The sequence below is a fragment of the Chironomus tepperi genome, unplaced genomic scaffold (assembly GCF_022539635.2).
Source record: "Chironomus tepperi strain 1889 unplaced genomic scaffold, CSIRO-AGI_Ctep_v1 contig_13, whole genome shotgun sequence".
Classification (NCBI taxonomy): domain Eukaryota; kingdom Metazoa; phylum Arthropoda; class Insecta; order Diptera; family Chironomidae; genus Chironomus; species Chironomus tepperi.
Window position 1 is genome coordinate 138,114 of NW_027226135.1, and position 17,684 is coordinate 155,797.

Genomic DNA, 17,684 nt, shown 5'->3' on the forward strand with positions numbered 1-17,684 from the left:
GTATTTTTCATATGAGTGAAAAGTATGGAAGTCATCATCATCAAGCCGTTGTGATGATACCAGACTATTAATTTTGGACATGAAATACTCATTGAATCTGTTTGCAATAGATGTTTTATTGGTGACAGGAATACCATTTAAAGACATCCAATAAAATTAAAGTCATACTTTTATTGATAGAAAATTGAAAAATTTATTTAAATATATTTGGATATTCACAAAACCATCACAAAACCAGGACATGGCTATAATTGATATTGATCATGTCTACATTTAAGAATCTCAAACAATTTACTTCCCCTTCTGCTTAAAAACAATCTTGTAAGGCTTAGGACTCAAAATAATTCCCGGCAATAAATCCATACTCGGTGCATCCTCTTCCTTATCACTCTTATGCAATGTAAATCTATCCAAAATGCCAGTAAAGAACTGATAGATGCACTCTTTACCCAAATTATCACCCAAGCACTTCCTACGTCCGAGTCCGAATGGGAAAAATTGATTTTGCATTTTTCCATTGAAGAATCGTTCAGGATTAAATGTTTGTGGATCGTCCCAGATACTTTCGTCATGCTGAGCATCGCTGAGTCCAATCAGGACTGTTGTGCCTTTTGGTATGAAGAAGTCTCGAAGATGACAGTCTTTGAGTGTTCGACGTGGACCTGAAATATTGAGAATGTTAGGATTTTGTGACTTTATGCTGATTAAGGTCGGATTTTACCTCCAATATCAACCAAAGAATAGAATCTGAGGACTTCATTAATCACAGCATCAATGTACGGGGTTCGATGTCGATCAGCAAACGATGGAAGTTCCCCATCAGCAGCAACAACTTTTTCCAATTCTTCATGGCACTTCCTCTGAACTTCTGGGTAAATCACCATTGTCATCAGCACCAAATCAATTGATGTGCTTGTTATCTGTGAACCACCAAGGAAGATGTCCAAGATGATCATAATCAGCTGCTTAATTGTGAATGTTGAATTGGCATGTCCTTCACGTTTCTTCATTTCCTTTAAAAAGGCATAAATTAAGTCATCGTTGGACTTTGCGTCACTGTACGTCCTCAAATGTTCCTCAACATATTCTAGGAAAAATCCATAAAATTTAGAATTTAAGTCGTTGATCAAGTTATATCCAGTTGCTTCCGGTGCGATGAATCTCAGCCATGGCATGTGACTAAGAATGCCGCCTGATATGTCAAATGCCTTGGACCGCTTCTGAAGAAGTTCAAAAAATTTAAGCAGCCGCGGGTCATTTCTTTTAATCTTCGTGCCTGTCGTGAATGTCCACAGAATGTTGACGACACTTGTTGCAATGATGTTGCTTCCACCTGGCCAGATTGGCTGTCCATTTTTATTTTTAATGATGTCGAGGACCTCCTTCACTTCTTCGTTGATTCGTGTCTGCATGACGGACTTGCCATAGCCAATATTACGTAGCTGTCGAAGTACAAAGCGTCGCTGTTCCGTCCAAAATTTACCATCGGTACATGTGACACCAAGTCGCGTTCCCATTGTACGTAGACGGATGAAGAAGTTGTCGGGTCTGGAATAATTAAGCATTTAGGTAATTAGGCAGGTATAATGGATGTATATAAAGGTTATTGGACCAAAATCTAGTGCTGACACAACTAATAAGTGCTATGAACTGTATGTATAGCATTGGCAGTCACCCAAGACATTTGCAAATTAAATTCCCAAGAAAATGTCATAATTATGTCAATGCCACACATGTCGTGTCCGATTTTGGTCATTTCTTATCACACAATGATTGCCAACGCACAAGTACAGTTTTTGACAGCACATGATTAGCTTTCTTTGTAAGCACATTGCGTAGAAATGGCTGTAAATCGAGTGAGAGGTAGACTAGCCTGGGGTCGGACTCTCACTCATTTCTACGTCGTGTGCCTTTTGTGCCTTTCTCTTACCTTCCATCAAATTCCTCCCTCGAATAAATTTCCTTTGCAATTGAATGCGTCATTCCAACAACAACATTTTCTGTTCCAAGTTTGAGGCTAAAAATTGGTGATTTTAATTCCTTTGCGAGAAATTCAAAAGCTCTATGCTGACCGCCGAGCTTTTTTGATAGCTTCCGTAAATAGGGAGAGTTTCCAACAAATGGAACTAGCCATGTGGGACCTGTTAAATAGAAATTTATGTGTATTAGTATTGTGTGAGATGTTTAAGGTTAGGAGATAAGGATTGGAAGTTGGGTAACGATTAAGGATGAGGGCAGGAAGAGGAGGGAAGAGGTAAAAGGGTGGTGAATTACAATTCGGGATTTTGAGCTGAGGCAAGTTCACTTAGAGTTGGGATTCTAATCTGTATGCCTTCTTAGCTTGTAATAGCCACACTCCAAAATGATACATCAACATGATCACGTATTACTGATTACATAAAGCAAAAAATGACACTTTATGACCCCAACTATGTATCAAAATCTCAACCGTCCCCAAAATGTCCATAATAAATCCCCAAATTTAATCCCTACCTGGTGGATAGTTATTTGGTCTTCGAAATTTATTTAGCACGACCATCAGCAAAACAGTCAATATTAAAATTGTAGCAATTTCCATTTTTTAAGCACTAAATTTAATTAAAATTATTTTTTTGGACTTCCGAAATTAACTGATTAACGGAATTAAAGTATTACAAATGTGTGCCTTATCGGGACACAAGATGTTGTTGATTCCTCAAAACTTTCAAACTGAATCGAGTTTGCTACTCGACAGCAGCTTTTATTTCATACATTTCGCAGGCAAAAAGTATGCGAACAAAGAAATGTCTTCTTTTTCATTCCATTAAGCAAAAAGTCTACAAAAATATTTTAACAGATTGAGATTATTACGATTTCATACGGCATAGTTGTGCTTCGCTTGTCGTTATGTCCGTTTATTTTAATCATTTGAGATTTATATTAAAATAAGGGCATAGATTAATGGAACAAGTCAAATTATCAAAACAATGAAATTGAATAAGTGCAATTCTATAAAAAAATATTATAAATGCATGTGCTGTTAACACAAAATTACAAATTTATTCATATCCAATGAAAGTACTAAAGAAAAAAAAAACCTTTCGTTTTTCAGCTCATCATCATGAGTCCATGGTCGCTTGGTCGGCATCACAATAATTTAATACTGAAGTAGTACCAGATCGTTCTAATTCAGATCGAATGATCATTTCTACTCCCCCCTGAATACCTTATGCACGTGAGAATGCACGACACACAGGTTGTCAACCACTGATCGAATGTGTAAGCTAATCTACTCAATTGACTCGGACAGAGTTGGCAGGACTTTTGAAGTCCGGAATATAAAAGTTTAAAAAGGCACCTTCACATTGGATTCCTGCCAACTCTTATTCAATGCCTAATTTGGATCCTTTTTTTCGCTTTTGTAGCCATGTTGATGTACCTTGGGTCATGCAGTGTCTAGGGGTCAGTTTGTTAATCTATCTGGAATATTTTGCCCTACGCTGCACAGATATGCTGAGTTTTATGGTTTCTCCTCTAACTCAAAGGCTCCTAGGATAGGTTAAGATGAGTAGCCTTGCTTATGCGTGTAGCGTAGGGTAAAATATCCCGAATAAATTAACAAACCGTCTCTAAAGTTGGGAATCTACCGAATTTAAATAGGGTTTGGCGAAAAATTGCAAGTCTGCATTATCGATGGTTCTAAATGCGCATATAGGTGTATAAACCAATTTCAGATCGTGGTTATTTGCATCTGTACAATCCTGTGCATCTAATTTTGGGCAAATTAAAATATTAAAGTAAAAAAGTCATTCAAATTTATTTTTTTATAATTTTCTTCATAAAATCTTAATTTTATTATTTTTATTCTTATTTTCTTCTTATTAATTATGATTCTGACCTTAAAAATTACTCAATTTTTTAATCCATGCTTCTTGTTTTGCGAGAGAATGAAAAAAAAAAAGTCAAATTAAAAAAAAAGGAATTAAAAAATTTGCCATTCATTCCCCAATGGAATGAATAACTTTGACATGATTTTTAAGAATTTGTTTTGTCTTAAAATATTTATCGCAGACTTCACATTGGAACTTGGTCGATGAATGTACATGCTTCTCATGTATTTTAAGACTTCTATCATTTTTAAGTAATGCTGGACATTTAATGCATTTAACAAGTTCTGGATTTGAATTAAGTCGTTGATCATATTTTTGATGACGTAATAAATGCTCACGGAAGTGATGCTTATTGTCCGTACAATAGACACACAATTGACACTTTATATCACGTCGACGATTCTTATGATCACTTGTTAAATGCTTCCTTAATTGCTTTTTATATTCAAATACTTCATTACAATATTCGCATGGATATGATGGCAACATTGCTTTTGCTGTTGTTGCTGCTGCTTCCGTATAGTTCTTTTGGACATCATTTGTCTTTGTCAAGTTAAAGACAAACTTTTTATCATGAATTTGAATATGACGTTCAAGATTTGCTCCAATTTTAAAGATTGCTAGACAAATTGGACATTCAAGTTCACCTTGTGCATTCCTTTTGACTTCATATGCAATCGCTTGTTCCTCAATTATCTCAAAACCTTCATTGTCGGCCTCAATCTCTTGTATCTCACTGATCTCCTCAATCTCCTCAATTTCCTCAACTTCCGGTAATACCAAGTCTTGTAAAATCTCTTCGGGCTCATGCTTAACTTCCTCAATTAACATACTAAAGTCATGTGATGTTGATGGAATGACAAATTGATCATCAATAAAACTACCTCTAACTATATATTGGGAAATGCTATCGTCAAATGATATTGATTCAGATTTTATAAAATTTATCTCGTCTGGTTCGTCTTTGACTTCAATTTTGAAGTATGTTGGTGTTATGTTTTGGAGATCTGTGTCGGACATGGCTGCGGTTGGGTCCAATTGTGGAATTTTTTTTTGATTTTTTTGAGATTTTTTTCAATTTTTTGATGAAATTTTCCAATTTTTTGGTGAAATTTTCCAATTTTTTTGGTGATTTTTGGAGAATTTTGTAAGCGATGACAGCTTATTGCCTTAAATTGATGTCTGACTGCATGCTGGATGGGAATAAATAAGAATTTTATTAGTTTTTGGTTCAAAATATTCAAAATTTCATACAAATTGCTCCAAAAAATTCAAAATTCAATTTTTTACAATTTTAATCATTTCGGGATCAATTTCAGACATTAAATCACAATTAAGCAGCTTAATATCCACCCAACTATGCTAATTAATTCAATTAATACTTCCTTTAATCCCTCAAATTAACAATAATTTTAAAATTAATTAACAACATTTATTTACCTCAATATTTCAACATTTTATCGATGACTTTACATTAAATCTTTAAATTTGTTCGTTAATTTGACAATTTTTGATGATTTTTATCGATAAATATCCGATTTTTATTGACAACTGACTGCGTAAAATTAGCAAAAAAAATTATTTTTTGTTAATATTTAGATGAATTTTTATGTAAACAATAATATTGTGTAGTTGAATGCCCCTTGGCTGATTTTTGTAGTCCAACAGATGATCAATGAGAAGATATGTAAAGAATGTACTGAAATTGACAATAGATGGCGGTAGTTGGAGTGACATTTGTGGATTCTTTCAATGAATAGTTGTCATATTGTCAATATTTGGACATTTTTTGACAATTTTGAGATTCTTTTTGGATCCAGATACATCCAAAAGTACCAAAAGGACTAAAAATTGCTTTAAAAGTTTGCTCCTTTTTTTGGAAACTTTCCAGGCATTCTAGAAACTTCAATTTACTAGGATCATCAATCTATTGTACCAAATCCTTTATACCTGTAGTCTATAAGCAGTCTCGAAAGGCACGCGGCATTTAAATGATTGAAATCCGATCCTAGGACAACTTAACTCTAGACTGAGGCTGAATTTCATCCAATCTGGCCTGAAGCCAGAGTCATGCTGTCCTGAGGCTGGCTTATTAGTCATTGTTATGCCATGGTGCCCTTATTATGTAATATCGGAACCACTTGCAAGCTCTGCACATGGTAAGGTCACGAGTAGAGCTAATGTCCTTTTTCATGTTATTTGTTTCTCTTTCCATTCTGGAGTAAGCTTCGGAAGCAGACCTGACCTATATTCTATCTAAGAATCCTTAATAGACAATGAGTATGCTCTTAAGAGCTACTTACTTACTTACTTACTTGACTGAGGCAAATTGCCGCATTTAGAGAACGTCTGTTGACAGCTCTATCTTTCGATAACTTCTTCCAGGAACTTTTTGGTCTTCCTTTCAATCTTTATCCGTCCTCAAGGCCTGCAAATGTTACTTTATATACTGAGACGTCCTTGTTGACTGCTCAAATGATCTGGCCATCTCAAGTGATTCATAAGAAGAACAGTGGCTATATTAGTGCCTTGGAAAAGCTGATAGAGTCTTAAGAGATTGCTTCCCATTAATGTCTTAATTGAGCATTGTTCTCACCTTTCTATGTTCTTAAAAGCACGCCCTTTGCATGCTAGGGGATGTCCTTGTCGTTAACAAGTCCTAGCAGTTTCGTTGAACCTCAAAATCATTGAGGTTTGAGGGTTAGGTGGTTCTATTGCAGATTATAGTCTTCAGCCAGCAAAGGGAAGCTGTGAGCCTCGCTTTCGCTGCATATGATTTGAAAAAGGACAGGTGCAAGAGTGTCTAATCCAGACTCAGCAGGTATCACAATAATTAGGTACCAAAGTACAGAATCATTCCATCACCAAACCACATCGACTCTAAATCCATCAAACTATAGTAAATACAATAAATCACGTCAGTCAACAGTCGCGTGACTTTAAACAACAAAATTAAGTCGTTCAACAACATTTTATCGTAACTTAAGATATTCAGTTCCTTAACAAATTCAATGTTATCCATGGTAAGTTATACCGGCACCAAAAAACTTACACAATATCCAACAAAAAAAATCGTTCTTTTCGTCTCCGTTTTACGTTCATTCCGCATGCTGCAGACATAAGAATTAATAAAAATTCCAGAATTTCCTTTGACTGCTCAAATTTATCAATTTACACACAAAACTGGATCTGGAAGAAGAACGGATTATGAATGGACCTGCTGCATTTTACATGTTGTACGACAAGCAATTTTTGTGCATTTATTTTCGTATAAATTTGAGATGATCAACAGAATTTGGCAATAGTCGCTGTTTAAAATTCGTGTGTGCAACAAGTGCTTCCAAGAGTGAGGATATAAAGGATGAAGATTTTTGTGATTTTTTTCATGATTATGGCCATTGGGGTCATTAACATTGGTGCATTTCAGTGGAATTTTTTCGGGTTTGGAAGTGAAATTGGTGAGAAATAGAACAAAATAGAGCAAGTGTGACATGTGACATGGATGTGACATTTGAGTGACATACATGTGACATAGATATGGCATAGATGTGACATATGAGTGACATAAATGTGACATAATTAGGCCACAAATATGAAATACATGTGACGTAGATGTGACACACATATCACAAAGACATGTTACACAAATGTCACATCAAAGTTATAAAATAATTAAAAAAATTAAGCATATTTATCGCAATTTTATCCAAAAAAATACCAAACAACATAAGGTCATTAGCACTCCGCACAGAATGTGAACTTGTTCGACAAGAATTTTATTTTTAATTCGAAGATTTATTTGGACACACGAATATGCAAACGAAAAGGAAACAAATAAGAACATAACAAAAATTTACAGCCTGTGTTGCATAATGATTGGTTATTTATATTTATTTTTTTGTGCTTTTCAGTCAAAGCAACCGTTGAACTTCAACCTGAGAACAACAAAACATTATTAGATCGGCAGAAAAGGGTTGTTGGAGACACATCAACAGTCTCTGATACCACAACACTGTCTGACACTACAACAGTCTCTGACACTACAACAGTCTCTGACACTACAACAGTCTCTGACACTACAACAGTCTCTGACACTACAACAGTCTCTGACACTACAACAGTCTCGGATACCACAACACTGTCTGACACTACAACAGTCTCTGATACCACAACACTGTCTGACACCACAACAGTCTCTGATACCACAACAGTCTCTGACACTACAACAGTCTCTGATACCACAACACTGTCTGACACTACAACAGTCTCGGATACCACAACACTGTCTGACACTACAACAGTCTCGGATACCACAACACTGTCTGACACTACAACAGTCTCGGATACCACAACACTGTCTGACACTACAACAGTCTCGGATACCACAACACTGTCTGACACTACAACAGTCTCGGATACCACAACACTGTCTGACACTACAACAGTCTCTGATACCACAACAGTCTCTGACACTACAACAGTCTCTGACACTACAACAGTCTCTGACACTACAACAGTCTCGGATACCACAACAGTCTCTGACACTACAACAGTCTCTGATACCACAACACTGTCTGACACTACAACAGTCTCGGATACCACAACACTGTCTGACACTACAACAGTCTCTGATACCACAACACTGTCTGACACTACAACAGTCTCTGACACTACAACAGTCTCTGACACTACAACAGTCTCTGACACTACAACAGTCTCTGACACTACAACAGTCTCTGATACCACAACAGTCTCTGACACTACAACAGTCTCTGATACCACAACACTGTCTGACACTACAACAGTCTCTGATACCACAACAGTCTCTGACACTACAACAGTCTCTGACACTACAACAGTCTCTGACACTACAACAGTCTCGGATACCACAACACTGTCTGACACTACAACAGTCTCTGATACCACAACACTGTCTGAAACTACAACAGTCTCTGATACCACAACACTGTCAGACACTACAACAGTCTCTGATACCACAACACTGTCTGACACTACAACAGTCTCTGATACCACAACACTGTCAGATACCACAACAGTCTCTGATACCACAACACTGTCTGACACTACAACAGTCTCTGATACCACAACACTGTCTGACACTACAACAGTCTCTGATACCACAACACTGTCAGACACTACAACAGTCTCTGATACCACAACACTGTCTGACACTACAACAGTCTCTGACACTACAACAGTCTCTGATACCACAACACTGTCTGACACTACAACAGTCTCGGATACCACAACACTGTCTGACACTACAACAGTCTCGGATACCACAACACTGTCTGACACTACAACAGTCTCTGACACTACAACAGTCTCGGATACCACAACAATGTCTGACACTACAACAGTCTCTGATACCACAACACTGTCTGACACTACAACAGTCTCTGACACTACAACAGTCTCTGATACCACAACACTGTCTGACACTACAACAGACTCGGATACCACAACAGTCTCTGATACCACAACACTGTCTGACACTACAACAGTCTCGGATACCACAACACTGTCTGACACTACAACAGTCTCTGATACCACAACACTGTCTGACACTACAACAGTCTCGGATACCACAACAGTCTCTGATACTACAACAGTTTCTGCTACAACAACAGTCTCTGACACCACAACACTGTCAGATACCACAACAGTCTCTGATACCACAACACTGTCTGACACTACAACAGTCTCTGATACCACAACACTGTCTGACACTACAACAGTCTCTGATACCACAACACTGTCAGACACTACAACAGTCTCTGATACCACAACACTGTCTGACACTACAACAGTCTCTGACACTACAACAGTCTCTGATACCACAACACTGTCTGACACTACAACAGTCTCGGATACCACAACACTGTCTGACACTACAACAGTCTCTGACACTACAACAGTCTCGGATACCACAACAATGTCTGACACTACAACAGTCTCTGATACCACAACACTGTCTGACACTACAACAGTCTCTGACACTACAACAGTCTCTGATACCACAACAGTCTCTGACACTACAACAGTCTCTGATACCACAACACTGTCTGACACTACAACAGTCTCTGACACTACAACAGTCTCTGACACTACAACAGTCTCTGACACTACAACAGTCTCTGATACCACAACAGTCTCTGACACTACAACAATCTTTGATACCACAACAGTCTCTGACACTACAACAGTCTCTGATACCACAACACTGTCTGACACTACAACAGTCTCTGATACCACAACAGTCTCTGACACTACAACAGTCTCTGATACCACAACACTGTCTGACACTACAACAGTCTCTGATACCACAACACTGTCTGACACTACAACAGTCTCTGATACCACAACACTGTCTGACACTACAACAGTCTCTGATACCACAACACTGTCTGACACTACAACAGTCTGTGATACCACAACACTGTCTGACACTACAACAGTCTCTGATACCACAACACTGTCTGACACTTCAACAGTCTCTGATACCACAACACTGTCTGACACTACAACAGTCTCTGATACCACAACACTGTCTGACACTTCAACAGTCTCTGATACCACAACACTGTCTGACACTACAACAGTCTCTGATACCACAACAGTCTCTGACACTACAACAGTCTCTGATACCACAACACTGTCTGACACTACAACAGTCTCTGATACCACAACACTGTCTGACACTACAACAGTCTCTGATACCACAACACTGTCTGACACTTCAACAGTCTCTGATACCACAACACTGTCTGACACTACAACAGTCTCTGATACCACAACACTGTCTGACACTTCAACAGTCTCTGATACCACAACACTGTCTGACACTACAACAGTCTCTGATACCACAACAGTCTCTGACACTACAACAGTCTCTGATACCACAACACTGTCTGACACTACAACAGTCTCTGATACCACAACACTGTCTGACACTACAACAGTCTCTGATACCACAACACTGTCTGACACTACAACAGTCTCTGATACCACAACACTGTCTGACACTACAACAGTCTCTGATACCACAACACTGTCTGACACTTCAACAGTCTCTGATACCACAACACTGTCTGACACTACAACAGTCTCTGATACCACAACACTGTCTGACACTTCAACAGTCTCTGATACCACAACACTGTCTGACACTACAACAGTCTCTGATACCACAACAGTCTCTGACACTACAACAGTCTCTGATACCACAACACTGTCTGACACTACAACAGTCTCTGATACCACAACACTGTCTGACACTACAACAGTCTCTGATACCACAACACTGTCTGACACTTCAACAGTCTCTGATACCACAACACTGTCTGACACTACAACAGTCTCTGATACCACAACACTGTCTGACACTTCAACAGTCTCTGATACCACAACACTGTCTGACACTACAACAGTCTCTGATACCACAACAGTCTCTGACACTACAACAGTCTCTGATACCACAACACTGTCTGACACTACAACAGTCTCTGATACCACAACACTGTCTGACACTACAACAGTCTCTGATACCACAACACTGTCTGACACTACAACAGTCTCTGATACCACAACACTGTCTGACACTACAACAGTCTCTGATACCACAACACTGTCTGACACTACAACAGTCTCTGATACCACAACACTGTCTGACACTACAACAGTCTCTGATACCACAACACTGTCTGACACTACAACAGTCTCTGATACCACAACACTGTCTGACACTACAACAGTCTCTGATACCACAACACTGTCTGACACTACAACAGTCTCTGATACCACAACACTGTCTGACACTACAACAGTCTCTGATACCACAACACTGTCTGACACTACAACAGTCTCTGATACCACAACACTGTCTGACACTACAACAGTCTCTGATACCACAACACTGTCTGACACTACAACAGTCTCTGATACCACAACACTGTCTGACACTTCAACAGTCTCTGATACCACAACACTGTCTGACACTACAACAGTCTCTGATACCACAACACTGTCTGACACTTCAACAGTCTCTGATACCACAACACTGTCTGACACTACAACAGTCTCTGATACCACAACACTGTCTGACACTACAACAGTCTCTGATACCACAACACTGTCTGAAACTACAACAGTCTCTGATACCACAACACTGTCTGAAACTACAACAGTCTCTGATACCACAACACTGTCAGACACTACAACAGTCTCTGATACCACAACACTGTCTGACACTACAACAGTCTCTGATACCACAACACTGTCTGACACTACAACAGTCTCTGATACCACAACACTGTCTGACACTACAACAGTCTCTGATACCACAACACTGTCTGACACTACAACAGTCTCTGATACCACAACACTGTCAGACACTACAACAGTCTCTGATACCACAACACTGTCTGACACTACAACAGTCTCTGATACCACAACACTGTCAGACACTACAACAGTCTCTGATACCACAACACTGTCTGACACTACAACAGTCTCTGATACCACAACACTGTCTGACACTACAACAGTCTCTGATACCACAACACTGTCTGACACTACAACAGTCTCTGATACCACAACACTGTCTGACACTACAACAGTCTCTGATACCACAACACTGTCAGACACTACAACAGTCTCTGATACCACAACACTGTCTGACACTACAACAGTCTCTGATACCACAACACTGTCTGACACTACAACAGTCTCTGATACCACAACACTGTCTGACACTACAACAGTCTCTGATACCACAACACTGTCTGACACTACAACAGTCTCTGATACCACAACACTGTCTGACACTACAACAGTCTCTGATATCACAACAGTCTCTGACACTACAACAGTCTCTGATACCACAACACTGTCTGACACTACAACAGTCTCGGATACCACAACACTGTCTGACACCACAACAGTCTCTGATACCACAACACTGTCTGACACTACAACAGTCTCTGATACCACAACACTGTCTGACACTACAACAGTCTCTGATACCACAACAGTCTCTGACACTACAACAGTCTCTGATACCACAACAGTCTCTGACACTACAACAGTCTCTGATACCACAACACTGTCTGACACTACAACAGTCTCTGATACCACAACAGTCTCTGACACTACAACAGTCTCTGATACCACAACAGTCTCTGACACTACAACAGTCTCTGATACCACAACACTGTCTGACACTACAACAGTCTCTGATACCACAACACTGTCTGACACTACAACAGTCTCTGATACCACAACACTGTCTGACACCACAACAGTCTCTGATACCACAACACTGTCTGACACTACAACAGTCTCTGATACCACAACACTGTCTGACACTACAACAGTCTCTGATACCACAACACTGTCAGACACTACAACAGTCTCTGATACCACAACACTGTCTGACACTACAACAGTCTCTGACACTACAACAGTCTCTGATACCACAACACTGTCTGACACTACAACAGTCTCGGATACCACAACACTGTCTGACACTACAACAGTCTCGGATACCACAACACTGTCTGACACTACAACAGTCTCTGACACTACAACAGTCTCGGATACCACAACAATGTCTGACACTACAACAGTCTCTGATACCACAACACTGTCTGACACTACAACAGTCTCTGACACTACAACAGTCTCTGATACCACAACACTGTCTGACACTACAACAGTCTCGGATACCACAACAGTCTCTGATACCACAACACTGTCTGACACTACAACAGTCTCGGATACCACAACACTGTCTGACACTACAACAGTCTCTGATACCACAACACTGTCTGACACTACAACAGTCTCGGATACCACAACAGTCTCTGATACTACAACAGTTTCTGCTACAACAACAGTCTCTGACACCACAACACTGTCAGATACCACAACAGTCTCTGATACCACAACACTGTCTGACACTACAACAGTCTCTGATACCACAACACTGTCTGACACTACAACAGTCTCTGATACCACAACACTGTCAGACACTACAACAGTCTCTGATACCACAACACTGTCTGACACTACAACAGTCTCTGACACTACAACAGTCTCTGATACCACAACACTGTCTGACACTACAACAGTCTCTGACACTACAACAGTCTCGGATACCACAACAATGTCTGACACTACAACAGTCTCTGATACCACAACACTGTCTGACACTACAACAGTCTCTGATACCACAACACTGTCTGACACTACAACAGTCTCGGATACCACAACACTGTCTGACACCACAACAGTCTCTGATACCACAACACTGTCTGACACTACAACAGTCTCTGATACCACAACACTGTCTGACACTACAACAGTCCCTGATACCACAACACTGTCTGACACTACAACAGTCTCTGATACCACAACACTGTCTGACACTACAACAGTCTCTGATACCACAACACTGTCTGACACTACAACAGTCTCTGACACTACAACAGTCTCGGATACCACAACACTGTCTGACACTACAACAGTCTCTGACACTACAACAGTCTCTGATACCACAACACTGTCTGACACTACAACAGTCTCTGACACTACAACAGTCTCTGATACCACAACACTGTCTGACACTACAACAGTCTCTGACACTACAACAGTCTCTGATACCACAACACTGTCTGACACTACAACAGTCTCGGATACCACAACACTGTCTGACACTACAACAGTCTCGGATACCACAACACTGTCTGACACTACAACAGTCTCTGATACCACAACACTGTCTGACACTACAACAGTCTCTGATACCACAACAGTCTCTGATACCACAACACTGTCTGACACTACAACAGTTTCGGATACCACAACACTGTCTGACACTACAACAGTCTCTGATACCACAACACTGTCTGACACTACAACAGTCTCTGATACCACAACACTGTCTGACACTACAACAGTCTCTGATACCACAACACTGTCTGACACTACAACAGTCTCTGATACCACAACACTGTCTGACACTACAACAGTCTCGGATACCACAACAGTCTCTGATACTACAACAGTTTCTGCTACAACAACAGTCTCTGACACCACAACACTGTCAGATACCACAACAGTCTCTGATACCACAACACTGTCTGACACTACAACAGTCTCTGATACCACAACAGTCTCTGATACCACAACACTGTCTGACACTACAACAGTCTCTGATACCACAACACTGTCTGACACTACAACAGTCTCTGATACCACAACACTGTCAGACACTACAACAGTCTCTGATACCACAACACTGTCTGACACTACAACAGTCTCTGATACCACAACACTGTCTGACACTACAACAGTCTCTGATACCACAACACTGTCTGACACTACAACAGTCTCGGATACCACAACAGTCTCTGATACTACAACAGTTTCTGCTACAACAACAGTCTCTGACACCACAACACTGTCAGATACCACAACAGTCTCTGATACCACAACACTGTCTGACACTACAACAGTCTCTGATACCACAACACTGTCTGACACTACAACAGTCTCGGATACCACAACAGTCTCTGATACTACAACAGTTTCTGCTACAACAACAGTCTCTGACACCACAACACTGTCAGATACCACAACAGTCTCTGATACCACAACACTGTCTGACACTACAACAGTCTCGGATACCACAACAGTCTCTGATACTACAACAGTTTCTGCTACAACAACTGTGCCAATTACTACCATTTCAGTTCCATCTACAGTTACTGTTCCTCCTGTAACTTTTACAACAACATCAACAATTCCTTTTACAGCACCGACAGGTTCCGGTAATTCAGGAGACGGCGTCGTTTTGGGAAAGTTGTATGGTAAATTAAACGCCGTTTTCGGAGCTATAGGTGAAATTCGGTCAGTTCGCGATGGCACTGCTCAGCGATTTAAGTACATTGATAATTTCGCATCAAAAGTTGGCAGTCAGTTGACAAATCTTGTCGCATTGTGTCGTCATGGTTGCAAACCAAAACGCCGTTTTGGTTAAATATTTTGTGGATTTCTTTTTTTTCAGATTTTCCAGATTTTTCAGATTTTCAATAAAAATAATTTGACATATTTTTTTAAAAAATAAATTTGAATTTTATCGCAATATAAGAAAGTTCTTTGGTCTATTATGTTTGAATTATTGACTTGGGATATGATGCATCAATAATCAAAAGCGCACTATCGGAAAATCATAGGATTATTTTACATTATAAGATGTGTTATCTGAAAATAAAAATTCATTTTCTCAAAGTACATTGCGCATTATGTGAAAATAAAACGCGTTATCTGAAAATAAAAAGGTCACGTACCAAAAACTTTGAAGCGCATTATCTGAATATATATTATTTCAATGAGTATTATCTGAAAATAAATTTATTAATTGCGCATTAAAGTTACGAAAAGAAGCTTTTTTGTACCTTTTTTAAAATTCAAAGCTCGTCGCTTTTAAGTAACACAAATGATAAAGTGGATCATTTTGGCTTGTGTATATGTGGTTGATCACTTCTTTAGGGGATTCCGATGTATTTATCATGTACATAATTACATCCCAATGAACAAATCCATCGAGTCAACTTATGGCTTGTGGACCAGAGTGAGCATTCAATGGACGAGTTTTTGGGTTCAAACCCAAATGACCAAACATACAGACACTGATTTGCAAAGTAGTTGCTAAAAAACGCCCTCAAAATCGAGTTTTTTTTTTCAAAAAGGTTCAAATTCCTTCAAAAAATAAGAAGAAGAAAAAAATTAAAATTTATCGTTGCATGTGCAATTCCCGAACCTCTTTTATGCAATCTTTTCTTTGCAGTTCCATTTCCAACATTCATTCTTATTCTCAGTCGAGCATTTGCATTTAAGTCGACAGCATCTTCAGACAATTCAGAATGAAGAAAATATTTTTGATTTTTTTGTTGGAATTTTCAATAAATTTTGTCAATGGACATCAATTGACTATTATAGAGACAATGATGGATGTAACGAATCGTCCAGAAAGACCAACAAAAACAACAACATCTACAGACAGTACAACATCTACATACACAACAACAACAACTTATCCCCTTAACTATACACCTGATAATATCAATAGATGCAGTAAGTGACAAATTTGAATTTTTAATCAATTTGGGTCTTTGGACAGGTAAAGCTAAAATATTGGCAGGATTGAGCATCTGTAGCTTATTTTGTACAAGTTGATATCGAAAATGATCGGTTTTAAACCTTAACACAGAGGTGTAGCCAAGGGGGGAGGGGTGCATTGGAGCTGTTGGGGGCATTGAGGAAATTGGGGCATTGGCCTTGCAAGAACCGTTAATTTGGGTTCTGGCTAGGTCCTGTGTGGTGGAGGCTTGAGTCCATTTTCCAGAAAACATTTTGTAGACCAAAAAATGAAAAAATGGACCAAATTGAGGGTTGTTGGCTTCCAACCCCCTGTCTGTCCACCCCTAGTTTCTCTATGCATCCCTGTCAATTAGATTTCTCCAATAACAACCATTTTCTGTCCATCCAAATGCATTAATTATCTTAAATTTTTAGCATATTCATGGAAACCATACAACAACGAATCAGACTTATCAGCCATTGGAGTTCATGCTGGATTTATCAATTCAACATCAATTTATGTCGGTATAATTTTGTACTACAACCTATACGTACCTGGTGCCATCATAAATGATCCATCTGGCGGATATTACATGAATAATGGATTTGGAAATTATACAAAATATTTTTATTATCTTGAAAATTTAAATG

General features: G+C 39.2%; 3 protein-coding genes across 3 annotated transcripts; 1 reads left to right on the forward strand and 2 right to left on the reverse strand.

The window, feature by feature from the left end:
- Positions 1 to 272: 272 nt before the first annotated feature.
- Positions 273 to 2,688, reverse strand: LOC139091499 (probable cytochrome P450 305a1). The gene is made up of 4 exons (XM_070641639.1): positions 2,494 to 2,688; positions 1,931 to 2,141; positions 722 to 1,548; positions 273 to 662 (listed from the first exon to the last, which is right to left on the reverse strand). The coding sequence occupies exons 1-4, from the start codon at positions 2,576 to 2,578 to the stop codon at positions 292 to 294; spliced, it is 1,494 nt and encodes a 497-aa protein (XP_070497740.1). The 5' UTR covers positions 2,579 to 2,688; the 3' UTR covers positions 273 to 291.
- A 1,175-nt stretch (positions 2,689 to 3,863) lies between these two features.
- LOC139091158 (transcriptional repressor CTCF-like) lies at positions 3,864 to 5,486 on the reverse strand. Its single transcript, XM_070641104.1, has 2 exons — positions 5,310 to 5,486; positions 3,864 to 5,062 (listed from the first exon to the last, which is right to left on the reverse strand). The coding sequence occupies exon 2, from the start codon at positions 4,887 to 4,889 to the stop codon at positions 3,978 to 3,980; it is 912 nt and encodes a 303-aa protein (XP_070497205.1). The 5' UTR covers positions 4,890 to 5,062; positions 5,310 to 5,486; the 3' UTR covers positions 3,864 to 3,977.
- A 487-nt stretch (positions 5,487 to 5,973) lies between these two features.
- LOC139089499 (hepatitis A virus cellular receptor 1-like) lies at positions 5,974 to 15,930 on the forward strand. The gene is made up of 2 exons (XM_070639057.1): positions 5,974 to 6,028; positions 15,245 to 15,930. Exons 1-2 carry the CDS (start codon positions 5,974 to 5,976, stop codon positions 15,928 to 15,930), a joined length of 741 nt encoding a protein of 246 aa, XP_070495158.1.
- Positions 15,931 to 17,684: the final 1,754 nt, after the last annotated feature.